The sequence below is a fragment of the Contarinia nasturtii genome, unplaced genomic scaffold (genome assembly GCF_009176525.2).
Source record: "Contarinia nasturtii isolate CC-2019 unplaced genomic scaffold, AAFC_CNas_1.1 Cnas_scaffold_187, whole genome shotgun sequence".
In the NCBI taxonomy this organism is placed as follows: Eukaryota; Metazoa; Arthropoda; class Insecta; order Diptera; family Cecidomyiidae; genus Contarinia; species Contarinia nasturtii.
This window is the reverse complement of record NW_022197544.1, coordinates 6,867,164-6,892,964: the sequence shown is the minus strand read 5'-3', so window position 1 is coordinate 6,892,964 and position 25,801 is coordinate 6,867,164. Positions and strand designations below refer to the sequence as shown.

The window sequence follows — 25,801 nt, the reverse complement described above, 5'->3', positions numbered from 1 at the left end:
CAAAACATCATAAAGTTTATTGACTGACAGTGAATCGAATTGGCTTAAATTCATCGAATATAATCATCGACGATGATGATGACGATGATTGCATACGATTTTAATTGCAATTTTACCAAGCACAATCATCGCATGCTCACGAAAATAATAAACATCAAGAACATCATTTTCGTTCCGTTCTATACGAAGCATTTTGTTGTTGGTGTGTTTTTTTATAAATTCAATATCGTGATCAACATTTAACGTAATCGAAAGCAACAACAACAATACATATATATATATATATATATATATTCAAAAACATAACGAAACCAAAACTCGAAATCGAATTCAGAGAGAAGATGATCAAAAAAAAGAAGCTGCAGCATCGAAAAGAGATAGAGAGCGACAGAGATACAAAAGAAAAATCCATAGTTTAACACAGTCATTGCCGCCATGTCGCTATTTCTCTTCTCGATTGATTTACTACGGTTTGGCGTCAACATCAACACGCAAATCAAACTCGCTCGTCTCTCCTGTATTCATTGTCTACTTCTTCGCATGCTTTCATGGTGAATACCGTATGCTGTATGTGAACTGTGTTCGTATGACTATTTCGAGCGTATAGTATGGCGGATGTGTGTGTGTCGGTAGCAAGAGTGTGAAAGAGAGAGGGAGCGCGCACGCTCGCGCATTGCTTTTTCTGTGACGTCAGTAGCCAAAGCCGATTGTCTGTATATATAAAGTTGTGCGATTTTCAATGCGGTTACTCATTCCATAACGAGAGCTTCAACTAAAAGCACAAGCATTTTTTAAATTTTTTTCCCTCCAAATTATCGAAACAACGATTTTTGTCTTCTCCTTTTCTCAAGTTATTGTTGTCTCAGTTGTTTAAAACAAATTTACTTCGTAAGTGCCAAAATACAAACACACAGCAACATCAACCGAATTTTAAATGTGAAATGAAACAAAAACTATATTGAAGATCAATAATCAAGCGCATTTTGTGTATTGTTTTTAAAAAGAAAAAGCATAAACGTGATAAACTGTTGCTTTTTTTTGCAACAAAAACCGGAACTAAATTTTATTTGAACACAAAAGAACATACAAAACACGAAACGAACCTTTCTCGTGTTGAACACAAAGTAATAGCAGTAAACACAGAACACAAGAGATCATTAAAGAGAGTGTGCGCGTGAGTGAAACGTTTAAACTGATCTGATCGAAATTTTAAGTAGCAAAACAGCAAACCTCAAAGAGAAATTCATAAAACAAAAAAGTAACGAAAAAAAATATATAATAATAATAACAAGTAAACATCAATCGACTTTGTAATTGTTGAATACGAGAAAGAAACACCGATTTTTCTCTCTCTTGAAACTATAATAACGTGCCGTATTTTAAATATCAGTGGGACATATAAGAAAGTCGACGATTTCGAATTTTTGTCATTTTAAACCCGCTTCATTCTCTGGTTTGAAAATCGTAAAAAGTGAGAGATTTTTCAATTGAGAATCATTATTTTCGTATTTGTTGATTTTTTTTTATACGAGAAAAGTAACGAACATACAATCAAGAATGGCAAAATTATTTTACACAATTGTTGTATTGACAACATTGTTGTCAATGTGTTCCGGCTCCGCCATTCCGATGTGGGAATTCTTTGGACGTAACGAAAAGGTAGGTCATCATCTATTTGTTTAATTCGTTTTGATTCAAATCATTGATATTGCTTCTTCGTTTCATAAAAATTTATCGTATGCCTTAATTGGTGGGCCCAAAAATAAAAGCGATAAAAATACACAAACATTATTGAAATTTAACAATGTAGGGATATATTCTTGGATTTTTTTTTTCATATATGTACGTACGCGTAAAAATACAACTCAAGGTTGTTGATGAGATGATGATGTTTTTCTGGTGTCATCTTTGCATTTATCGAAAAGGAAGAACTAAAGACATACACACACGAAGAGAAAAAAAAAACTGAAAATCACACTTCCATAATTGTAGCTCATATTGACAACAATATCGAATCGTAAAATATTATATACTTGAAATTGAAAACGTACTTCATACTTTGTGTTGTGAGTTTTCAACAAAGGACAAAAGAAATAATGGGCAAAACAGCGAACAAGAAGACGAACAAAATAAAATCCATTCAACCAACACACAAATTGTTGGAGCTTCATCTGGCATGGCATGTTTTGTCTACGCAAATTTTGTGCCGATCATTCTTGTTGAATAGAAAAACACAAATGCCAATTTGCCGATTTTTCGTGTGTATTCGGTCGATCGGTGTCGGTTGAATTGTGATGATTCATTCACTGAAGAGGCGAAACATTGTGTCATTTCTGCATAATAAGCCAAAATTAAAAGGGTCAAATAAAAATATTTGTACTTGGTTATGATTGAGAATCGACAATCACCGATTGTTCTGTCATCATCGATTCATAACGCCCAAATACGTGACACATTTTTCAGATGAATTTTATGAACAACACACACACACAAATACATCACGAACAAAAAAAGAATGAAATACAGAGCGACAAACCAGCATTTATTGCCAATTGCTATGAATAATAATCTACATATATTTCATTTTTCTGCTCTTTGGTTCAGTTTTTTTTTGCATAATTACTTACTATTCATTTCAAATGGTGTAAAAAAACATCTTTTTTTGTTGGTTTTAGTTGATATTGTTTATTTGTGGTTTGCTCGCAATTTGTTTAATAAAACAATTTGAAATACACACAATCAGACAGTGAGAGAGAAAAAAAATTTGTCCCCATAAACTCAACACACATGGGCACGACGGGCGCACGCATATTTCAATTTGCTCGGTTGTTTGTGTTTTCTCTTTCGTGTCGCATTGCACATTCAATCGGCGTATGCATAAATTCTCCATTCATTCATATATATATGAAGTAATTCATTTGTTGTTGTTGCTTTGTTGTTTCTTTACAATTAGTGAATGTTTAGTAAATGGGTAATAAGTCGTTTCATTTTCAATTTAATTGTTTGCTACAATTTTTGTTTTGTTTTAGTTACTTTCATGAGTTTTTGAGTGTGTCTCTGAATGCGAATTATTTTATCGAAATTAAAAGTATAATTGAATTGGCCGATGGTTTTCCACCATCGATATCAAATCGGCACGCGTTGCATCGTTCGCATTTTCTGTGCAAGAATATCGATAGACAGAAAAAAAACGATCCACATCAAAAAAAATGTAATCTACTACAAACAAAGAAGATCTGCTGGTTGCTGCAGCTGATGAAAACAAAAATGCGCACACACATTCGTTTGCTAACCGCTATTTTAGTTCACAATACAGAATGCATATGCTTTGAATTGCAGAATATTTCAATTGGTCTAACTGCTTGGCTGAAAGTGTGTTTATGATTTCATCAAGATAGTGATCGTGGAGCAATGGAAATTGAGATGGAGCTTTAGATATGTATGAATAGAAACCATATTCAGTTGTAGTTTTTTTTTTATTATTGTTGCTACTGTGAGTACTGTTTTGTTTGTGTTTTCATTCCATTTTCAATTTGCACACATGCTTCATTTAGCATCTGCGAGGTTTTTTTCCTTCTTTTCTCTATGCCGTTGTTTGGTGTGTTTTTTCTTTCTTAACTTTTTCGTTTGTGAAATCAATTTCGTAGCCGTGAGCTGCCTGAAAGCGACGATCCAACGCAATAACGTGTGAAAATGGTGTGAAACATACCGTTATCCGGTTAGATCGTGTACAATGTGTGCATTGAATGTGCTTGAATGAAATAAAAATTATACAAACGAAAAATTATCTTTCACGCACGCTTCTATTCTTTTGCATATTCGAAATCTAAACGAATCCATTTAGATGAATTACAGATAAGTCGCGAATGTGCACTTCACTTTGCCGTTTATGATTTATTACACAAAAATATGTGTACTAGAATTTGAATTGAACAAAAAAGGCGGTTGATACAATAATGCACAGGCATAATAAATCGATCATGAATCAAAATAAGACTCATGTCACTCTTTCTCTATCTCGTGCGCATACAGTTCATGTTTAAGGCCACTATCGAATTGCCTTGTACATTGACTTGCTTTAACAACAACAGCAACCAAAGCAGCAGCAAAACGAAAACCAACCAAAAACAAAACCCGATACATATAAATAAATGCAATGCAATACGATTTCGCTGAATGTTAAATTCACAATTTCTCAAGTTCGTTCTCTTGCGGATTTTCCTTTCATCGAGTCTATTCGATATCTTTCTGTCGAACACATGTATCTCTAGTCGACATAGGCGACAGACAGAGACAGAGAGAGAGTCTTAATACCACTGCTGTTGTGTTTTCGTCGTTGTCATTTTTAGCTGTTGTCAATGATACATATTTTCTCTTCTGGGCACGACATTGCACGGTCTAAAGCATGCCATAAAATCATAAACATGGAATGCCCATGCAACAGCAGTAGCTGCAAAGAAGAAGAAATGTGCAAATAACGAGATAATTGTTATGATTAACAATAATGTGAGAGAAGAAAAATTCCAGCCGAGTGAACGAAGGAAAATGGCTAAAAAAAACACACGAAAATCTGTAGGTGAAATGACAAAATCGTGCAAATTCAAGTAAACACACAGACACGAAAGAAATTAACGGAACCAAAAAGTCAATCAAAACCATTTTACAATTACATGCTGCCGAAAAAGCAACTACAACTTATTTCCGAATTTCATTTTATGCACTTCGCTTTAGATTTTATTGTTTAATTATTCAATTTTATGTACTTACTCATATACTTTATATTATTTTTTATCGCTCCTTTCATCGGCCAACACTTTTATAGCGACCGTCTCTTTTCTTTTTTATCTTTAAAAAAGGGAAAAGCATTTCAGTGACTTGTACAAAAGTGACCAAACTGACTGTGCGTGTATGTGAACATTGTTTTTTTAAACCACATTGATCATCAGGTCGAATGGGTTGGTGTGTGGTGACTTTTATCACTTTCAACAAAATGAATTGGATGGAATTTCTAATTTCAAACATATATCATCAATACTTAACCACAAAATGTGTCCAATTCAGTAATATCGCATGCATTTAAATAAGATGTGACTTGTTTCTTGTTCATTGTGGCTATGACCAATCTCTTTATCGCTTCCATGTTTGTTTTACGGTGTGCTCGTTGCGTCGTCAATATGCAATTTCACTTCATATATCATCAGCGATGAAAAAAAAAATACTTATAAAATGGTGCATAGAAATGTACGCCAGCAAAAAAAAATAATATGAATAATACAGAGAAAAAGACATGAATGTGTGATAGATGCAAGCGATTTTCAATAAATGCCTTTTTTCAGTTGAAGCAAAAAGAAACAATTAAAATATACGCATGTACAGATTTTTTTTCTTAAATGCATTACTTTTTGGGCTATTGAACCACACATGACTCGCAAAAAACCAACCCAAAAAAATATGTGAAGAAAACAAGAGAAAAAAAGCGGCGACGGTTAAAGCGAAAGCACTGCAAATATAGGCAATGACTACAATGTGAGGCCAAGAGACGTGTGTTGCTATGGATGTATAATATTTTTTTTTCATTTTATGTGTTCATTGTTTCATTTTTCTATGCGCTTGCGCATACACCGAGAAACGAAAATTCGCGAAAAATCTGTGTGAATGTGAACTATGAAAAATTAATTTGAATGCGCACGAGCTTCAGGTACTAAACATTGTAAATAGCATAAACGAATTATAATTTTTTTCTTTATTCAGTTCCTCCAATTTGGTATTTTTTTTTCTCTGTTTATTTCGTTCCTATGCTTCATGTCTCTATTTGGTAATTCTGATGATTTTCCATCATGCTCACGCGTCGGCGTTTCTTGCTCTCTCGGTGTGTGAAAACCGACGAAAAACATTATTTGTTGAATGAATTCATTTATTGTCTATGCATTTGTTTTGCAAATGTTTTTTTTTATTGTGTCGACAAACCAGCAAAAAAAGCAACAAAACAATCGGCACGTAGTCGCTCGTGCGCGCTTGCATTTGTGCATTTTAGCTACTGTTTGATTAATATAATATAATATTTGACTGAACAAATGTAATAGATTATTGCTTCACTTAGCGCGTACACATTTACAACTATTTCAATGCTCATTTAATCACGTTGTAACCATAAAATTGAGGCATTTTGAAGCGATTTTTGTTTTCGATCAAGAAAGGATTTGATAAAAATCACACAAAAACAAAACTGCTACAATCATCGACCAACAAAAAATTGTACACAAAACCATCAGCCAAATAAAATCAACGCATTCCGACACAAATGAACAAAACCAAAAAAAAAAAAACTAAATTGAAAATGAATTGTTGAGTTGGTGTGTATTTATCGTCAGTGGTGTGAATTTTAAAGAGCGTCGGTGAATGAATGAATGCATATTACTGCAAAACGCCATCACATAAAAATGCGTGTGTGTATATGCATTTGTTAAATGAACTCACCGAATGCAGTAATAAATGAACGATCGAACAGCGAAAAAAAAACCACAAATATGTGTTATCGACAATTAAACAATTAAAATTACATTTACTTTTAAGTTGGTGAGCACATGGAATTTGGGTTTTTTTGTGAATTTAGTTTTGTTGCCTATTCAATATGAAACATTTGTTCATATTTCGCGTTATTTGTGGTTGTTGGATGTTTATTATTATTATTATTTTGTATCCAATAACGATTGCACCAATCTACCTGTTTATTCAAATTGAAGCTTCATTTTACATTTTTGATTATCAATATATTTCGTCGATTAATTTAAAAAAATTCATAATCAAGCAATCGTTCGATCGGTGTGTGGTTCTTGTTTTATTAGTGTGTTTGGTGCAAATCAAACGTATGAATTACGTTAAAAACAAGTTTTGTGCCATGCGTAATAACGATATTGATTTGGGGGCAACAACGAAACGAAATACATACAAGTGCTGTCAATATTGTATTGACAAATATCGCCACAAGCGCTATTATCATGTACATCGAAGGTTCACATTGATTCGTTGTGATCATATATGAACAAAAATTTCCATATAAACATGATGCGCGCACGCGCTCTCTCATATCAAACCAGCCAGCCAGTCAGCCAGTCAGCCAGTAGCAACAGCTCTCAGCATTGAGGGCGATTATAGCGATTATTGCTAAATTACCCGATTTCTTCTTCATTTCATTGGTAATTACTTTGCAATTGCCAATATAATCAACGAACAAACCAACAACAAAAAACCGTTTTTTTTTTTCATAAACAATTTCTACATATTGATTAGCAACGACTCTATACTTGTTTCGACTCCAAATGAATGAACGTGAAGTGTATGCATATGTCTCCGCAATATAATCGATATTGCGATTTTGATATATAATAAAAGATTGCGTATGAAAGATATGAACGCGCGCTATATTTTCTCTCTGTCTGTCTCCGATAATATATATTATACCACACATGATGTGGCCCGCGCGCGCTTACACTCACAAAACAAGGTGACATACACTCCATGCCATTACATAATGGTGACAATTTACACCGAAAAAAAAAACACGCACGCATGCACGCATCGAATATTTAAAAAAAAGCCATAACACAAACTGAAAGTTTTCTATGATGAATTTGATGCGACCGCATTGTAAACAAATAAACCCAACCACTTCAATACCGATAAATGCATTATTTATGCGGTAAAATTGTGTGTTCGTTTTTATTTTTAGTTCGCAAAATATATATTGGCCACAAATATTGCTTCTTACGCAAATTCGAAATTTTTGTTGTTAATTTGTCATCACACGATGACGACGATAAATTTGGAATATGATCGATGAAGCAATACACACATAAACACAAAATAGAAAGAAAAAAAAACCATTTAACATGTACAGGAACAAATAAACCGAACAAAACATTATGTGACAAAAGCAAATAGCAAAAACAACAAAACTAATTAATTTTTCTTTTTATTCTCTCTTTCTCTTTACGTTTCTGTCGCCATTCTGGACCTACTTTCGCCATTGCGCACAAATAACATCATCACCAATGCATAGATGTCATATTTATATTCGATGTTTGCAAAAGAAGTGAGCAAATATTGTAAATCGAATGCCGACACAGTTGTTCCAAAATGTAAACACGATTTATTGTCATATGGCGTTGCCAAATTGGAGCAAATGAACGAATCACATTTGGATGCCATGGATCCATATCAACGCAGTGCCAACGACATAAGTAAGTATAAATTTTTTTCACGAATTTATTGTTGCTGCGTTTTTTTTTTCGCATCTCATCTCATCTCTTGAGAGATCTCGAAAAGATGACCTCTTTACATTAAAATGGAAAATAAACACAATATATTTTGCGAATCCATAAATCACATCATGTTCGAACGGTGTTTAATATATTTTGTGTGTATGTTTTTTTTGCATGTGTTTTTTCTCGTTTTCGATTCATTTTTTAAACACGCAGTTAAGTCACGCAAATCATGCATGCCAATATATGACGGATGGTTTTGTTTCTTCCGATGGAATCTGTTTTCTTTTTAAAATGATTGCCTTGCAGCAACTCATTTCATTTTGACACTATGTGCATTTACAGAAGAGGACGAAAAAAAGAGATTTATTCGCTTTTTTGGTCATTTCTGAATAAATATGGGCATGTGTGTATTGATCCGAATGCGCGCGATCACATCTTATGCAAATCAAAATTCATCGTTTATACACATTTTTTTCAGCGAAACAAAAATAAAGACAGTGGTAAAAGACAGTGAGAAGTGAATAAATTTTCTTTTTTTTTCATTTCCAAAGAATTTTGAAATACACAGACAAAACAGACAGATTATAACAATACAAAAAAGCAAGAAAGTAGTCAAAAGATGCATTGTGTACGGCCAATCTGAAAACAGAAATGTAACACATTGCCGCATATATATATATATATATATAATTTTGACGGGATACTCTTGTTTATTGTCAGTTATCTAATCCATCCTCTCTTATGAAGATGATGTTAATGCGAACGAATGAAAAAAGCGTACACGACTGAATTGAGTCGCATTGCAGTAGCCATTGTACACATCAAAGATAGAGAAAATGAAGAGAGAGAAAAAAAAGTGATTATGGCACCTTTGGTCTTTGTTGAATATTATTGTGTGTGCAACATGCTTCTTATTCGGTTGCAACATTTTGTAAACGCTCTTTGTGTCTCACTGTGTGGATGAGCCAACATTTGGTTGGCATTTTTATTCTTCAGCACACATTCGGTTACGTGCATTATTCGCACAGCATTGAGACACAAATTAATCCTCCGCGCTTGCGACCATTCGCATTCATCATTCTTTTGCATATTTTTTTTTCATTTCATGCTACGAAATTTCCATCATCAGTTTAGCCGACATTTATCTAACAACTTTCTGGCACTGTTTCGTCTTTTTCTCTGCATTATTCTCGTGCAAAATAGATTGTTTTCTTCTTCTTCTTCATTCGAATTGTTGTTTGTTATACATCGTTTGTATTTATTGAATAAAACAAAAGAAGAAGAAAACAACGACGAATAACAGATATTTGTTATTTAACCCTTAACCGCACAGGCTAAAACAGTAACGTAAGCGCACAGGTGGGGTCTTTTTGGACCCATGAGAAATTTCATACAAAACTTATGCAAAATGGTATCCAATGAGTAAAATATGTCATTTTATAGTTAAACCATAGCTTATTCCTTACTTTCCAATACAGCATCACAATTTAATATTGATTTTTATGGAAAAAAAATCAATTATAGCCAAAATGCTTGGTAGTTATTGATATGTACGACTTTCAGACAGTCGTGTCTTTCACTAATATCGCTAATCGACAGTCGTTGGCCAGTTAATGTGCTTCGTGTACTGCGCCGAACTACCTCTCGATATGTGAGATCAATATAGATCGAGTCTCGAGACTGCTTCCCGAAGGGCGATCGCACTTTGAACACTGTAGCTCTCTGGCATTTATGAGTTCAACCCTATGTAAACATTTTTCCTTCCTCTTCTTCTGCATTTGCAAGAAGCATGTGTGATATATCAGCTTAACTCTGAGACACCAGGTGGCAGCACATTTGCGTGATCGAAACCAATTACATTGCTTTATATGGAGTGCGATGAGATCGCGCTGCTTCCGTTCTTCCTCCATACTTGGCAAACATGTTGTTAGACGTTCGCAACAAGGCAAACCCTGCCACACCAGCAACGTTCACCAAATTCACGATATATGCCCATACATTGTGTTTTGAATAGGATAGATCCGTAAGATCTCCGCAAGAGCTGGATCTAAGCGTGCGTAGGCCGCCGCATGATACATACTTGATTGGCACGCCTGCTTTGATTTGCGCGTCGAAGCAACACAGAAAAACGAACGAATATATCATGCGGCGGCGTATGCACGCTTAGATCAAGCTCTTGTGGAGATCTTACGGATCTATCCTATCCAAAAAAAAACAATGTATGAATATATATTATAATGGCAAATGCCATTTGATTTGCGATGAACAGTATACGTCACGGACGAAACAATTTACTGTGTTGTTGTTTGATGAAATGTAAATTGTTGTGTCAACAAATCTACATGAGTTTCATATTGGCCCATACAGAATACATCATTTCCCATACAAAATACTTTGGGGTCCAAAAGACCCCGTTGTGCTTTTACGTTAGTATTTTGTATAAGACTTCCCAAAACTTCATTTATGCACCAAACATTGAAATTTTTGATTTTATCACATAGATATGATATTAAAAAAGAAAACGCTCAGCGAAATTTTCCAATTTTTTTTTATATTTTTGTGATTTTTTCAAAAAACTAACTCTTAGGGCCTAAGAGACCCCACGTGTGCGTTTGAGGGTTAACCGCATTTCGTAGTAGTGTCCAAAGCGTGAAGATTCAAGAATTTTCAATTTGATATGTTTTTTTTCTTCTTCTTCTTCTCTTCTTTCGAATCGAAAATGAAGTCGAAAGCTTCGAGAAACTTCGAAATGCGCGCTCGTGCACATGTAGCGTGCTCAATCTAGATATTCAATCGTAATACAAATCACCGTCGCATAGTTATTGAAAGGGTTCTCTCCATGTCTGTCTGTCTGTCTCTAATTACAAATTACGAAAAGAAGAAAAAGAAAAAGAAGAAAAAAAAATTCAATACACTAATTGCGAATTCTATGCACGATGCAATATTCTATTTTTAAAATGCGATGACTCTTGTATGTCAGATTAAGTAATGTGCGCTGTTTCTCTCTCTGTGTCTCTCTGTGTTCCTTCTCTCACTGCCATTTTTGTACGCCGTTGCTTCTGCTGCCCAAGCACAAAGATTGTGATCCAATCTCATCCGATTTAATCGGTTCGCTCGCAAGCACCACAATAAATAACATACAAAACCCCGAATAAAAAAGACAAACACAAATAAATACAATAATACATATATATAATGTACGAGTACGTGTAACATGTGTTTGGTTCCCATGAATGTGGGAACAGTGTGTGTGTGTATATTCATATTTAGAAATGTATGTAAAAAGTTGACCGATTGGCAGATACTCTTGTGTTTCTTTCTGCTGTTGTCATCGTCTATGGGATGGTCATGGATCTGATTTATAGCCAAGATTACAATAGTATTGGTTATACGCATCCAGTTTGCAAAATGAAGAACCGAGAATCCGAACACGAATAGCAATTGCAACAACAAAATAAAATTTTATTTATAAACCAACCATTTACTATCGAACGAGAAATAACAATTAAATTGTAAATTAAACTCATAAATCGTGACTTAAAACGGCCTTTGCATTTTAAAATGTTTTTTTTTTATATTCACTCTCTTATGCACTCGTGTGCATCCGATGTGTTGTGTGATGCATTTACTATACTCTCTATCTCTCGCTCTCTCGAAATTCTGTTGTTTATCTTTCGCTTACATTGTCGAACAAGTGCCGAGATCGGTGAATCTGAATAGTTCTCATCTGCTTAAAGCAGCCTAGTTTTGATTTTTTTTTTTGTTTCTGACTTGCTTGCTGTCTTACAAACAGATTTTATTTATTACGGAACGTGTAAATCTTGTTGCAAGATTTCATGTCGAAACTAGGAAAAAAATGGGAAAATCCATTTAAAAAGCCACATAGAATTCATACTTAATCCCGGCATATTTTCTGTTGTAACTTGAACTATAAATGTATTTTGCAATAAAAAAGCCGCATTTCTGTTTAACTTTGCAAGTTAAATATCAATAGATCTGTTTACTGGAAGCGAAAAAAAAATAACAGCCAATTATTTCACTTGAAATTGAAGAGACGGAAGGATATCTGTACACAGCAATTGGGAAGTAACCTTGCATGTTTAACTAGAAATTTACAATAGAAAAATACGTGCGCGCTTACATAAACAAACGTAATAAACATTCGAATTTAAAATGTGCTGCAAATTGCAACGGATTTTACGACACAAAAGTGTACATAGCGGGAATGAAACAGAATTAAAAACAACAAATTAATAGCATTCACCTTTTACGATCGCTAAGTAGGTAAATTGTGCATAATCGAAAATCCCCCCGCTCCCCACATACACACACACACACGCAATCATAGACGATTTTTGTATATTTGTTTGAATAAACGGCAAGTGAAAGAGACAGACAGAGAAGAACAAAACAGATTTTAAGTTATTATCTGTATAAATTATCGACAAATAGCCAAGCCCAAATAGCGTACTGAATGTTTGCATGTGCAACATTGAACTCATTGACTTTGCTCGGTGCAATTTCACTTTGGCTTTGTTGCTAATTATCATTTAAAAAAAATATGATTAATTAAAATTGATTGACTTTGAATATAAAGTGTATGAGTTCGCTATGACCTAAATCGATAATGGGTTCATTTGAATTTTGCAAATGTTTGTGTGCGTTTTTGATTTGATGTTTTCTTTCTCTAATTTTTCTTTGCTTTTAATACCAAATATTCGAATGGAATTATTTCTAATTTCTTTTCTCTTTTTTAAAAAAATAGTTTGGGACTCGATTATGGACGGACATCCAATGATGCAAGGTAAAAAGGAGCAAACAACAAAGGCTCCGATTCGTCAGCCAACCGGTCTCTTTGAACGGAATCCATTGTTTGATGGCATGGATGATGACGACGATGTGGTCGCTGTTGAGCAAAAGAAGCCAAAAAACGACGAAAAAATGATCAATAATAAACCAAACGATAAAGTTGAGTATAGCATGGATATGGATATGTCGTATGGACAAGGTTATGAAGATCCCGGAAATCATTTGCCATTTGCTACAAATATCAATTATCAATATGATTTACCAGCGGTGAATGCACCATCCAACTATTTGATTGGTCCAATGATTGTTCGCGTTAAACCCGACGGTACACCGGTCGATGAAGATAAAACAAAACCACTTCCAATCGATGATGATCGTGAAGCAATGACCATTGGCACGGGATATTTTCCATCAAAATTATCATCAAAATTACCATCAACACATCTTGAAGCGCCAGCCGCACCAAATGCACAAATCTCAAGTGCACGCATCCAACCAGACACATCGGTCTACACAAATTATCGGACGATCGCAAGACGAACGCCCAAAACACAACATTAAAACACCATTACAGTTCAAAGAAACAAAAATAATAACTAAACAACAAAAAAATAACTTGATGATGATCAACATTTACTTATACTAAACAAACAACGCACAAAATCCCAACAAAGATGATAATTTTATACACATAAACACACATACACACAACACACACACATTTTAGTTAAATACTTAACATTATTATACTATTTTTGTAAACATAATTTATTTAATTTATATATGAAACACCATAAAAAAGAAAATGAGAAAAAAAAACATGCAAAACGAAAACAATGTGAATAATGCAAGAAAATTCAAGAAGAACGGTCGTCATTGGTCATTCTTAAGAAGTCAAACGACTTCTTCGAAGTAAAATCACTTTTCAAATTTTGAAAAAGGCGCTCTTTGACAATCACTTTTCTGATTGAAATTTCAGAATTTTCCATATCACTTTTTTTTCGTTTTGACAACCAAAAAAAAAACACGACGACGACAATGAATGCTTTAAAATGACAATGTTGCCAATTGACAACATGCCATTCTTTTTATATTTTGTTATTTTTCGAAATCAATTTTATGGATAACGTCGTGATCGGGGTCGACGTTTTAATTTTTTCAAAACGCAATCAAACAAACAAACAAATATTGCATTCGAAATAGAAAACGTCGTCTTCGTATTTAGCGACAAAATTAAAACGTGCGTCTTGAGAATTGAGCAAAAATTGTCATTCAAATTAATGTGTCTTGTAGTACCAAGAATGAATTTAAAAGAAAAACACACACTCACACATTTACACATCATAACTGCATCAAAATTTTCGCATAACAAAAACACAACAATCTTTTGTTTCGACCGATTTTTTTTTCTTTTTAATTCATAATTTTCTTTATCTCATTCATTTGTAAATAGTCAGCGCACATTTATGTATTTGTTTTTCTTTGTCGTGTAATTTGTAGGGTATTTTTTTGTTTAACTACAAAATGAACGAAGAAAAAAACCGTCAATGTGGCGCAGTCAAACCGAAAATAAATGTTGAATCACAATTTAGCAAATAGAAATGCATGTATCGCATTTCAATGGCAAATGTATGTGTATGTGTGTTGTGATTTAAACAGTTGCTTTCGGATGACGACCAATTGGCAAACATTGCAAAGAAAATATATGTATTTTGATTGTGTGTATCTTTTGTGATATTGAAAGGTACTTTAAATGTATTCCAAATGTTTGGAAATAAAAATTCGAAGATTAACTCCTTTTACACCATTTTGATGACGATGTTTATTTTATAATCGTGCTGTGTGTGCTGGTGAACGTGCGATGAGCTTTTCCCTTATTCAGACAATGTTAACGCAGCCATTTGGAGATTTATCCATTTATTCATCATTTGGAAATAATAACTAAAAATCAGAAGAAAAAAAAATACCATGCCAATTTAGTCGAACGAAAAAAAATGGTTCACACGACACGCGCACACACACACACATGGCACGAGCCTTAAAATAGATTTTTAAGCTAGGCTAATGACAGGTGTTAAGGTTGATCCAATGAAAAAATATGGTCAAAAGACATCAGTTGTAATTTTTAAGCAAAAAAGATGTGATTTTTGATAGGCAATAAACGATATATTAGATTTATGAAAAAGAAACAAATCAATACAAACATATTTAATTTGAATTGAATAAAGTAAAATTAAAAATTAAATATAAATCCATGTTTGCATTTTTAAAACAGTACATATTTTGATTTTACAATACTATTCACATTTTACATAGCCATAATCGACAAGATCAGTGAGAAGACCGTTAACTACTCGACTGAATTCGGCTTGAGTTTCATCGTCAAATATACCGATCATTTCAACATTTTCGTTTCGTGCAATACTTTCAATATATTCGTCCACATTCATTATGTCCTTTCCTTTGGCCAACCTAAGCGCAACAATCCATGGCCCGTATAACAATGCATATTCACCGTACTTTTTCATTTGCATTGTCAAATTATCATACGAATACAATTTGTCCGGATCGCTTCCGAGCTTTTTTATTGTTTCGCTCAATGATGTATGGTATGTTTTCAACAACGTTTCATAATGCTGAGTGCGCAATTCACGATCGGTTCCCGAGAAAATATTGTAGAGTAGATCAATTACAGGTGGAGAATAATGAGAAAGTTGCCAATCGATGATGTAAACTGAATTCAACGGCTTCTTCTGTGAGATAAAGATAAATCGAAATTTAATTTTTTTTTTTAAATCTAATTTCTTTTTTATTTGCAGTTTACTCACCTCATTGCTATATTGGTACATGAAATTATTATTCCAGCAATCACCTATTTTGAATGAAATTTTGATTCAAATGAGTTTTCAATCAATTTCAGGGCAATTTCATTTGATTTTTATTATTGGGGTTTACATTTGTTTATCAAAAAAATCATAGCCTTAGTTTTGTCAGTGTACGAGCTAAAAATTAATAATAATAATTACCGTGCGTTAATATACCAAATTCATCGCAATATGGATCCGATTTCAATTTATCCATTCTTTCCGTAAAACTGTCTCGGAAATTTTGCATGAGTTTTTTGTGCTCGGGCTTCTCCAGTGTGTCAACGACACGATCCATTAATTTTTGCAATGCTGATTTGAATGGTTTTTTTTTAGAAATAACATTATAAAGTATATCTTTAAGTTGTTTGAATTCGCGAAAGTCGTTTGGTTTTTGATCTTTCATCGTGAATGACACCGCATGAAATTTACCCAGTTCACGCATAACGAATAGCTCATGTTCTAATGGGACTGTTTGTTCCTTGGGCCACATTTGAAAATTTTTCGGACGCAAATCTTCCATAATTAAACTACACAATCCATTTTCCTCGTTCTTTTCACACGCAAACATCTTTGGAAATGATACAAATGAGTCGGCTTCATTCAATCCACGTTCACGTTGAAATTGAACGAATGCTGGCAATATTTTCGTGTACATAAAAATTTCACGATTGAATGTCACCGTTAAGCTGATGTCTTTTTCTTGAAGTTCATTCGTTGGCGGTGTTTTGCACAGCAAATGAAGTTCATCCGATTGAATGTCTCCGTTTTGTTGACGTCGTGTACCAGACAACGTGACTGCAATCAGGACGCCGAAAAAATTATCACCATGATTTGAGCCAGCCTTCATTTCGATACCATAATCAATGAATCCTTCGGTTTTGGCAATTTTATGGATACCGTCTTTTAAATAGTCTGGCAACATTTTACACTGTGTCTAATTGTTTTAAATTTGCGGGGAAAAAAATCAATGACGTGAAAATCGTTTTCAAGGATATGCACACTTTTTGCACGAAATTTGAATCGATAACTGAGGGCATCGGTAGAATTTCATTCGTATTTATATATGAACCATATTTGTTAGATCTCTAAAAAAGTATGAAAGTCTTTAGACAAAGCACAAGTTGAATGATATGGTAAATATAAGATAACCCCCCCAATTATAACCACAACAATTGTTATGTCATTAATTACCTGTGTATGAAACCCCTAAGGTATCTTGTATGAATTTTTACAATCGAAAGCAGACTATTTCGCATTCATTCATATAAAATTAATCACATACGAAAATTACTGCGATTTGACTTTTATTCGACAATTATCATTTGAAATAATACTAATACTAATTAAACTCTCCATAGAAAATGACAACTTCTGATATCCAATTGATTAATTAACCAGCTTCCTATATACATGGAATATTAATTGCGATTTGATTGACTACTTTAATGGAATTGTTATTTCTATTTAAATTTCATATTGATTTAATTGGAGACATGATTTTCTTTAGATGTTAAGACAGTTTGTTGATTGAATTAATAAGTTCTTGGCTTAAATTACTCAGAATAATTTGCGAATCTTTTGAACTCAGATCTGGGTATAATTCGAGAGGAAATAAGTGATCGCAACACATGCTATTGAAAGAGGTTATTTAAACGCTAAAAGTGATAACGTCACACCTTTTAAGAGTTGACGATAATCGAACACTTGATGCTTTACATAAGAAAGAACGAGATCGCGGTAATCATTGACAATGGAAACTCGATGGACATAGCTTTTTTACTTTTTTGTCGGCTGTGTGTTTGCGACATACGTCTCGTCACATATCTTGGATATATGAAGAGCATAGCTATCCCGCTTGAAATATCGGTGCCCGCTTAAATCAGTACGAACACATAGCCTGTTGATTGCTGATGAATGTTTTGTAAGAACGAATCAAAATGCATTCAGGTTGTAGTTGAAATACTTTCGAAAATCCAAATTTAGTATACTAATCTCACACAAGAGATAAACCCAACAAATTATTTTAGGATTCCTATTGAAAAAATGATTTTGTTAGGTTTCCTATAAAATCGCAATATTTTAACAGGAATCCCAATAAATTGACGCGCCCAAACGTCAAATCCAACTTCACTGTGTTGAAACCAAAAGTTTCCTGATAAAATGTTCTCATATTATAAGGAAACCTTACAAATTAATATTTTAATAGGAATCCCAAAATGATTTATCAGGTTTATTTCTTGTATGTAGTAGTTTGTCGAAATTTATTCAAACTAACTCAATGAAGAAAATTGACATTTTTCACATATGTATCTTTTCAAGGTCCAAGTTTTACACCGGTCATCAGATATCGTCAAAAAAAAACTAATGATTTTTATTCCTTGCAACATCCTAATCATCCAGTAAAGTTAGATAAGTAGTTTTTGATTCACGTTTCTAGGAAACGGAATTAGGTTTCGTGGTAAAAAAAAAATTGCGTACGAGAGACAACGTAGACATACAAGTACTGTGAAAACCTAACAATTCTTTCTGATTAAAACCTTATTATAATATGAATAAAATAAAACGAATACTATGAAATCGTCAATAATAGTAAATCGATATGAAACCATTAGAATATTCGTATGAACGAAATGTTCGAAATGCAGCTGACTCACTCGTTATATGAAAAATTGACATCCTTCTTTCAATATTATAAATAAAAGAAATTAAATGTTTTTTTTTTATAATTTTAATTTAGAATATTAATATAAATTTATATTATTAAACAGTTTCGGGCATTGCTCGTCTGAGAAATTAGAAGGAGTATTTCTATAGCTTTTGTAGTCGGCCAAGGAAGAGTAATTTCAATTATTTTCCTAAAGGAGTAGAGGAGTAATTCTTCTCTGGGAATATGTGATGGTTTTTAGGTCTTCCAAGATCATTTGTCTATCAATTTGAATGTATATGTTTTTTGAATCCTTTTGATTGAACCTTTTCCCGGCCAACACTGCTCATTATGACTTAAGTTTTATCGGTGACTTATTATTATACATTTACCGGACAAAATATATTGAATATAAGCAAGCTCAATCGTTGCTGCACATTAATAATAATAGCCTTGAAGAAATAAATTAAAATTGAGAACCTCAATTTGAAATCAATTTAAAAAAAATGACACAATGCACTAACCATAATACGGATAATATGGATATGGAAAAGGATATCCAAATGGGAAGATCGAAGAAAACCCACTATAAAATGGTCGACGATAAAATCCTCCGTAGAATCCAAATCCGCCACCAAAACCACCTCTATGAAATCCACCTCCATAACCACGAAAACCACCTCCATGTCCAAAGCCTCCGTGCCCAAAGCCTCCATGCCCAAAGCCTCCATGTCCTCCAAATCCCCCACCATCTATAAATGTTGCAAAGTATCACATCATTTCACTGAAATTTTAATTGAAAGTTTTCCTCGATAATTACGTCCACCGTGTGGTTGAGGAGCTGCCATAGTCCAGACGATCATAATAATAAAAATTGAAAAAATCTTCGCAAACTATAAGAAAATTCAAACAAACAACAATTATTAATGAAATGTTATACTCGACCATAGGTAAGTGATACGTATATATATTACTTGAGACATTTTTAGATTAAAACAAACGCTTTCGTTGTTGATGATCAAATGATGAAATCACTTCTTGACAACAAATTTATATTCACATAAGAACAACCAATTAGAATGATTCTGTTGATTTTGAGATCTTTTGAAATGTGATTTTTTACAGAGCATCTCATTTCTATATGATATAAACTTTGATAATTTTTAAACAAGTTTGAAAAATTCGAGAGAAAACAACAAGAAAAATTGATTCAATCCATTTCTTTGGTTTAAAATTTCGTTTTTTATACATCTACCGACATTTCAAAAATTCACTCTTCACTTCAACGATTCGATTCATAATATCTGATTGACTCATTGCCGAGACATCGGAACACATGTTTCCTATAGACCATATAATTTACACTCCGCAGCTAATTGAAGGTTCTAATTTTAAACGGCTTACAAATTGACTGAATCAATATTATTTGATTTGACTGCAAGATACAAAATTCAATGTTGTCGTCGAACCTTTTTTGAATAATTTGTTGGCTTTTTATACATCATCTTTATCGAATAGGTGCGAAAAGAGAAAAAGTAAAAAAGATATTTTTGTATCTACTTTGTATGAAACAAATTCAAATAAAAATCTCAAACACAAAATAATGTTGTTTTATTCAATTCATTTTAAAATTAAAAAAAATATATATATATAAATAAATATTTTGTTTTAATATACAACACCTAATTACTAATGGATGAAAAATCAGAGGGTTATCAAGAAAAAATAAATAACAAAAATGGAGGAAACGTATTTATGGTTGTTAAATATAATGTGAAGGGTTATTTGACAATGAATTCAATAATATCGATTTAAAACGTTTTGAATCCATTTGGTGGTCATTTGAACATTGTGATAAATGCCTGGTTGATGATCAACGCCGCATCCAAATCCGGCACTTGTAATACCGACCAAAGTGAATTTTCCATTTTCGAATAGATACAATCCTCCTCCGCTGTCACCTAAGCATATTTAAATACATTTTTATTATTTCAATGGATGAAAATTCCATTCCAGAATACATGCATTTACTGAACATAATTTTAAACGAAAACCCACCTAAACAAGCATCTTGCTTCCCATCAGAATAACCAGCACAAAACATCTCCTCGTACAATTCAACAAAGATATTCTTCTTCTTATGCCATTTGATACATTCCGTTGCACCTAGACAAAATAAAAATAACTTAAAAAAATAAAATAAAAAAAAAACATTTGAAATTTGACATTACTTATTATTGGCACGGAAGCCGTTTGTAGGATTCCTGTTCCAGTGTGTCCCGATGATAAATCTGATGACGTTTTACCCCATCCTGCTATAACCCCATGTCGTCCAGTGAGATCAATATTTGTTGTCGGTAAACAAATTGGTAAGATGTGATTTCTACAAAAGTTCGATTGAATATTCATATTGTCTTAATGCCAATTATTCTTTTTTATGTTACACATTTTTAAACGAAAAATTTATAAATTTCATCGATAAAAAATCTCTGAAGAAATCAAAAACAACTTACGTGAAAAATGTCGGAATTGCTAACTGTAACAATGCCAAATCATAGCGATCTAATTGATAAATTTAAAAAAAAAAAAAAAAAAAACAATTTATTTGAGTGTCTGAATATTTTTTTCGTTGCTTTCGCTTTTTGATTTAACGTTACTTTACCTGGTTGCGCTATACGAAATTTAAAATTGGGATGAATAATTTTTCGATTGACGTAGTGCTTTTCAGCTGGCATTGGTTCGTGCACTTTACCCGAATCTTGTGTATCCAGTTCACCCAAATAGACAATAATATCTTTCATTCGAGCTTGTTCGATGCAATGTGCTGCGGTAATAACGAAATGCCGCGATACTAAAACCATAATAAAAAAAATTTATTCGGGTCAAAAGTTGTTACATTTTCTCTCTCGCATTTGAAATTTTATGATCCAATTTAAATGTAGCAAAATCGTTAAACTCTTTTGGTTAAATAGCAAAGAAAGTGGCCCAACGTTACCATAAAATAGTTTGAAAATTGAAAACTTTGAAGAAATATTCGAAAAAAAATGACATTAAAGAAGAAATACGATTGAATTTCTCGTTCAAATCATCGTTAATTTCGTATGAATTTCTAAATATTTTTTTAAGCTTTATTTGAATGACAAAAAACAACATCATACCTAAAACACCTCCGCACTGATACTCAGCAATGCGAATATGCGCTTGCCATGGAAGAGCAGCAAATCCGGCGACTCGACCCCCAATGATACGCTTTTGAATTGTATTTTGAGCTGTTCTTGGGACACCACATTCGAATTGATTCTGAAATGACAACAGATACACAGAATTCATGTTCCGTTTTGACAGAAAAAAAGAAGAAGAAATCAAACAATTACCATTCCATCATCATCCATGCGTCGTCGCAGCATGTTATGTTTAAAATTTGATGTAGGCATTATTTGTGTTTTTATTTTAGCCATATTAAAACGTGTTGGCAACTCATTTTCAAAGTAATTTGATTTGATTGGTGCTTTCATGCCAATCGCTGAGCTAAATTCCATTTCATTTTCGGAAATGCAGCATGAAAAAAGCCATTTATTTTCACCACAACCTTCAGCATGGCGGCCACCTTGAATCCAACATGAAAACGACAATGTACACGATCGAATCACATTGTTGTGTGTACATTCGCTGGGCAATCCAAGCACCGAATGCAAAATATCTATAAATGGAAAAAAGTATTTGATTTTAATGTATGCAAACATGAAAATGTGCATTTTTTCCATTGGCAATGGAAAATGCAAAACGCTTGTACCAGGTTGGGAAATATGCGTGAATCTATGTGATGCGTGATTGAATCACTTCGATGTTATGAATGAATGTGTGAGTGTGTGTCTGTTTATAATTTCACTTACTTGCTTCAGAGAATGGCAACCAAATCGCGCATGATGATGCGATAAGAATGAATATTGAAATTGGATTGAAAAGCCATGTCAGCATCATTTAGCATGTGTGCAATTGTGTGCAGCTCACATCCATTAACAATAATGCCTTTTTCGTGTTTTCCAATCCAAATCCATACGTTGATGGTGCTGTTGCTGCCGCTGCCGTTGAGCGTCTGTTATCATTAATCAGTGGCTGGCCAGACTCAGATGGTTGAGCGCGTTTTACGTATGCACGTATTTTTTTCGTTCACAATCTTTGCAGAGAAATCGATCTACAATGCAATTGAATATCAATTCATGAAATAAAAAAAACCAATTTAAATACGAAAAAAAAGATCTAAAACAACGAAAGATAAAAAAAATGCTGATTTCATAATTTCAGTGAAATTAACCGTTAATCATATTCATTTTAACGACGAGATAATAATATGCAAGAGAATGTAAGCCACAGCGAACAAAAATGTTGTTGTTTTAGTGAAAATTCTACGGTAATTTGTTCTAATTTCGATGCAAAAGATGTGTGATCTTTTTTTTTGTAGGTTGCGCTTGTAAATTAGAATATATACTGGAATGCGTGTAATGGTCGCACATAGAAAGAACAAGATAAGATTATCAGATTATTTTGAAGAAAATAGCATTAATGGCCAGAGATAGCGCACAGCAAGAGCAAGAGATAGAAGAGGAGAAAAATTATGTCATCCGACTGGTGTGAGGTGTTTTATTCTCTTTCTTTTGTAGGGCAGAATGTAACGAAAACAATAAATGCACGAGGAAAAGCCGGTTCTTCTTCGGATAGTCTATTCATTTTGTTAGATTATTACTATTCATAAACGCTATATTTATTTTAATGACCAACAACACTTTGCGGGCGCGCACATGTGCCTCTTTCGGACACTATAATACACACAAAGAGAACAAAAAATATACAGAAAGAAACCGTTGCGTCGCAGTCATTCTAAATTGGCACGAGATGCTTTTAGCGGTACAGCTCAATTCTCTTCCTCTTTTTTTCAATTTGTTTTGTTTTATTTGTAACCGATTCGGTGTTCAAAATGTGATGAACAAAAATAAAACCGATGTACCGTTTAATTAATTGAATTTTAACTGGAAGAAAAACGTTTTGATTCGAGGTAAAAAAAATATGCCATGGATTCACAAGTGCCATAGAGTTCAATGTTATCATCAAAATCAATTGTTCAACACCTTATGCTTTTCAGTGCGAAATTAAAACATCGCAAGCTCATAGCTGTTGATAGGTTTACGAAGCTTTTATTGATAGAAATCCATTCAAGTTGTGCTTTCTGCTATGTGTTTTGTCAATATTTCTTTGCCGCGGCCAAAAGTTTTCATTTCATCGCAACAAAGTATATACACAACGCGGGTACATTGAAAATGGTAAAAACAAACGAATGATTGCATTCAGATAAATGGTATCAAATTGGAATTGGTCTATCATGCCAGCTATTATTTGAAGTGTGTTATGATGTTTACGCTATTCAGACCATAGAAAAAAAGTTCTTTTCCACCGTTTTGATATTGTATACGTCTACTTTCTATAGCGGTAGGTCAATAATGCAAAATCAAATTGTGGAAAATCTTTAACAAACGAGAAATGAAGAGAAAAAACTTCCGGGTAAGGATGATGATGATGATGTTTCATGTCATTTCATAAATGTGAATCAAAATGCTCTTATTTTTCGATTTAACATCTTTTTCTCTTTCTATTTTATATTAAAATGATACTCTCTGCACGCTTTCATTTTAAACATTCTACATGTATTGCATACGCATGCAACAATCTCTCTCTTTTTCTCTATAATATCTCCATCATTTGTAAAATGTGAAAATCATTGTAAGACGCTCATAGAAGCAGTTTCATGTGTTTTTTCTCTATCAATTGTGACATTGCATCGTGTGTGTTTTTTTCCAGACCGGTGAAATGCATAAACAATCGTTCACAATCTCATTGGGAATTTACACGTTCGAAATCACACACATACGAACAGAATCAACGAAAATAAAATAAAATAATTACACCGCATCACTGCCAAAGAAATATAATAAACATCAAATGGCATTCAACGTGTTGCACGCATTTTGGTCGTGAAACTCATAAAAAATCGACCATTTCTTCATTCGATCTAATTCACATGATGCTTTTGTATTTAAAACATGTTTCATTCAATGCAATTTGAAATTTTATTGAAATTGTCGCAATAGATTCATTTTGAAATAGAAAGAAAAACACAGAAATCATACACACAGCGTTTTCATTTCATCTTCAACAAGTATTTTGTTCGCAATTTCACTTTAGCTTTTTATGGATCAACGTTTAGTGTGAATAATGTATGTAATTTTCTCAACATAAACATTATTTTTTTCATTTAATTTAATTTTTCAGAGTCAATTTTCTAAAGAACTTACAACTCATCAATACACCTACGCACAATTTAAGCGATGAATTTTTTTTTTTTTTTTTTTAAATTTTTATCACACACATAATCACCTTCACAAATTTAATGATTTTCAATGTTTTACCACCGAAAAGGCATCAATGTCACCAAAAACTATTCAACTATCCAAATTGCGCCAAAAAAATACACACACACACTCTTGTATCGATGCTTTTTTAAACGAGAATATCGGATTTGTTTCAGACCCAAAACAGCATCACGAGTCCAAACCCTATGATTTTTCAATAGCAACTGATTGATCACCACAATTCAACGCGAGCAAAATTATTTACAGAAGTAAAAGACTCTCTGTCTCTTTAAGTTTTCACAGTGAATAAAATAAAAGCGAACACGAATATGATTGGAAGATATGGTGCTTTCTTTGCACAGCAAAGAAGAGAAAGAGATTTCATGCAGATGTAACGGCGGCTACAATCGACAACAACAATAATAACTCCAGCGTAAACAGCATAATCAAAGACGGCGAAACAAAAGTGGGAGAGAGAGAGAGAGAACAAAAAATCATAAACAAACACTCACACACGTACGGCGGCATCATAGCATTTAATCCGATAAACTAGCAATAACAGCACACAAACGTAATGGAATACACATCGACTCAAAGCGGGTTCTACAATGATTGTGTGTTTGGTAAGAGAACGAAGAGAAAGAAAAAAAATGAAGACGAAGAAAATGATGGCAAATTCAAAATATGCCTCGTGTATACTGAATGAATCGAATAACTGTTTGTGAAATTATTACACTGTTCATGAAAACTTGGTTTGTGTTTTTTCTTCATTTTTTTATTTCAGTTTTTTGAGATAGTGAGAACTTTTTAAAA

The 25,801-nt window shown here is 33.3% G+C and overlaps 4 protein-coding genes across 5 annotated transcripts; 1 reads left to right on the top strand and 3 right to left on the bottom strand.

Annotated features, from left to right (window-relative positions):
- Positions 1-745: 745 nt before the first annotated feature.
- LOC116352320 (rhythmically expressed gene 5 protein) lies at positions 746-14,875 on the top strand. Its single transcript, XM_031784827.1, has 3 exons — positions 746-1,659; positions 8,060-8,240; positions 13,030-14,875. The coding sequence occupies exons 1-3, from the start codon at positions 1,558-1,560 to the stop codon at positions 13,632-13,634; spliced, it is 888 nt and encodes a 295-aa protein (XP_031640687.1). The 5' UTR covers positions 746-1,557; the 3' UTR covers positions 13,635-14,875.
- Positions 14,876-15,370: 495 nt separating this feature from the next.
- LOC116336810 lies at positions 15,371-16,930 on the bottom strand. Its single transcript, XM_031760954.1, has 3 exons — positions 16,100-16,930; positions 15,902-15,945; positions 15,371-15,826 (listed from the first exon to the last, which is right to left on the bottom strand). Exons 1-3 carry the CDS (start codon positions 16,860-16,862, stop codon positions 15,371-15,373), a joined length of 1,263 nt encoding a protein of 420 aa, XP_031616814.1. The 5' UTR covers positions 16,863-16,930.
- A 1,786-nt stretch (positions 16,931-18,716) lies between these two features.
- LOC116336616 (neuropeptide-like protein 31) lies at positions 18,717-19,706 on the bottom strand. Its single transcript, XM_031760563.1, has 4 exons — positions 19,559-19,706; positions 19,405-19,477; positions 19,109-19,336; positions 18,717-19,036 (listed from the first exon to the last, which is right to left on the bottom strand). Exons 1-4 carry the CDS (start codon positions 19,565-19,567, stop codon positions 19,023-19,025), a joined length of 324 nt encoding a protein of 107 aa, XP_031616423.1. The 5' UTR covers positions 19,568-19,706; the 3' UTR covers positions 18,717-19,022.
- Positions 19,707-20,271: 565 nt separating this feature from the next.
- LOC116352507 (serine proteinase stubble) lies at positions 20,272-25,258 on the bottom strand. Of its 2 annotated transcripts, none has more exons than XM_031785158.1 (9): positions 24,932-25,258; positions 22,478-22,779; positions 21,959-22,284; positions 21,743-21,884; positions 21,247-21,435; positions 21,098-21,146; positions 20,816-20,967; positions 20,643-20,750; positions 20,272-20,545 (listed from the first exon to the last, which is right to left on the bottom strand). In XM_031785158.1, exons 2-9 carry the CDS (start codon positions 22,563-22,565, stop codon positions 20,382-20,384), a joined length of 1,218 nt encoding a protein of 405 aa, XP_031641018.1. In that variant the 5' UTR covers positions 22,566-22,779; positions 24,932-25,258; the 3' UTR covers positions 20,272-20,381. The 2 variants fall into 2 exon arrangements, with proteins under 2 accessions (XP_031641018.1, XP_031641019.1); XM_031785159.1 differs by having other exon boundaries at positions 25,014-25,258.
- Positions 25,259-25,801: the final 543 nt, after the last annotated feature.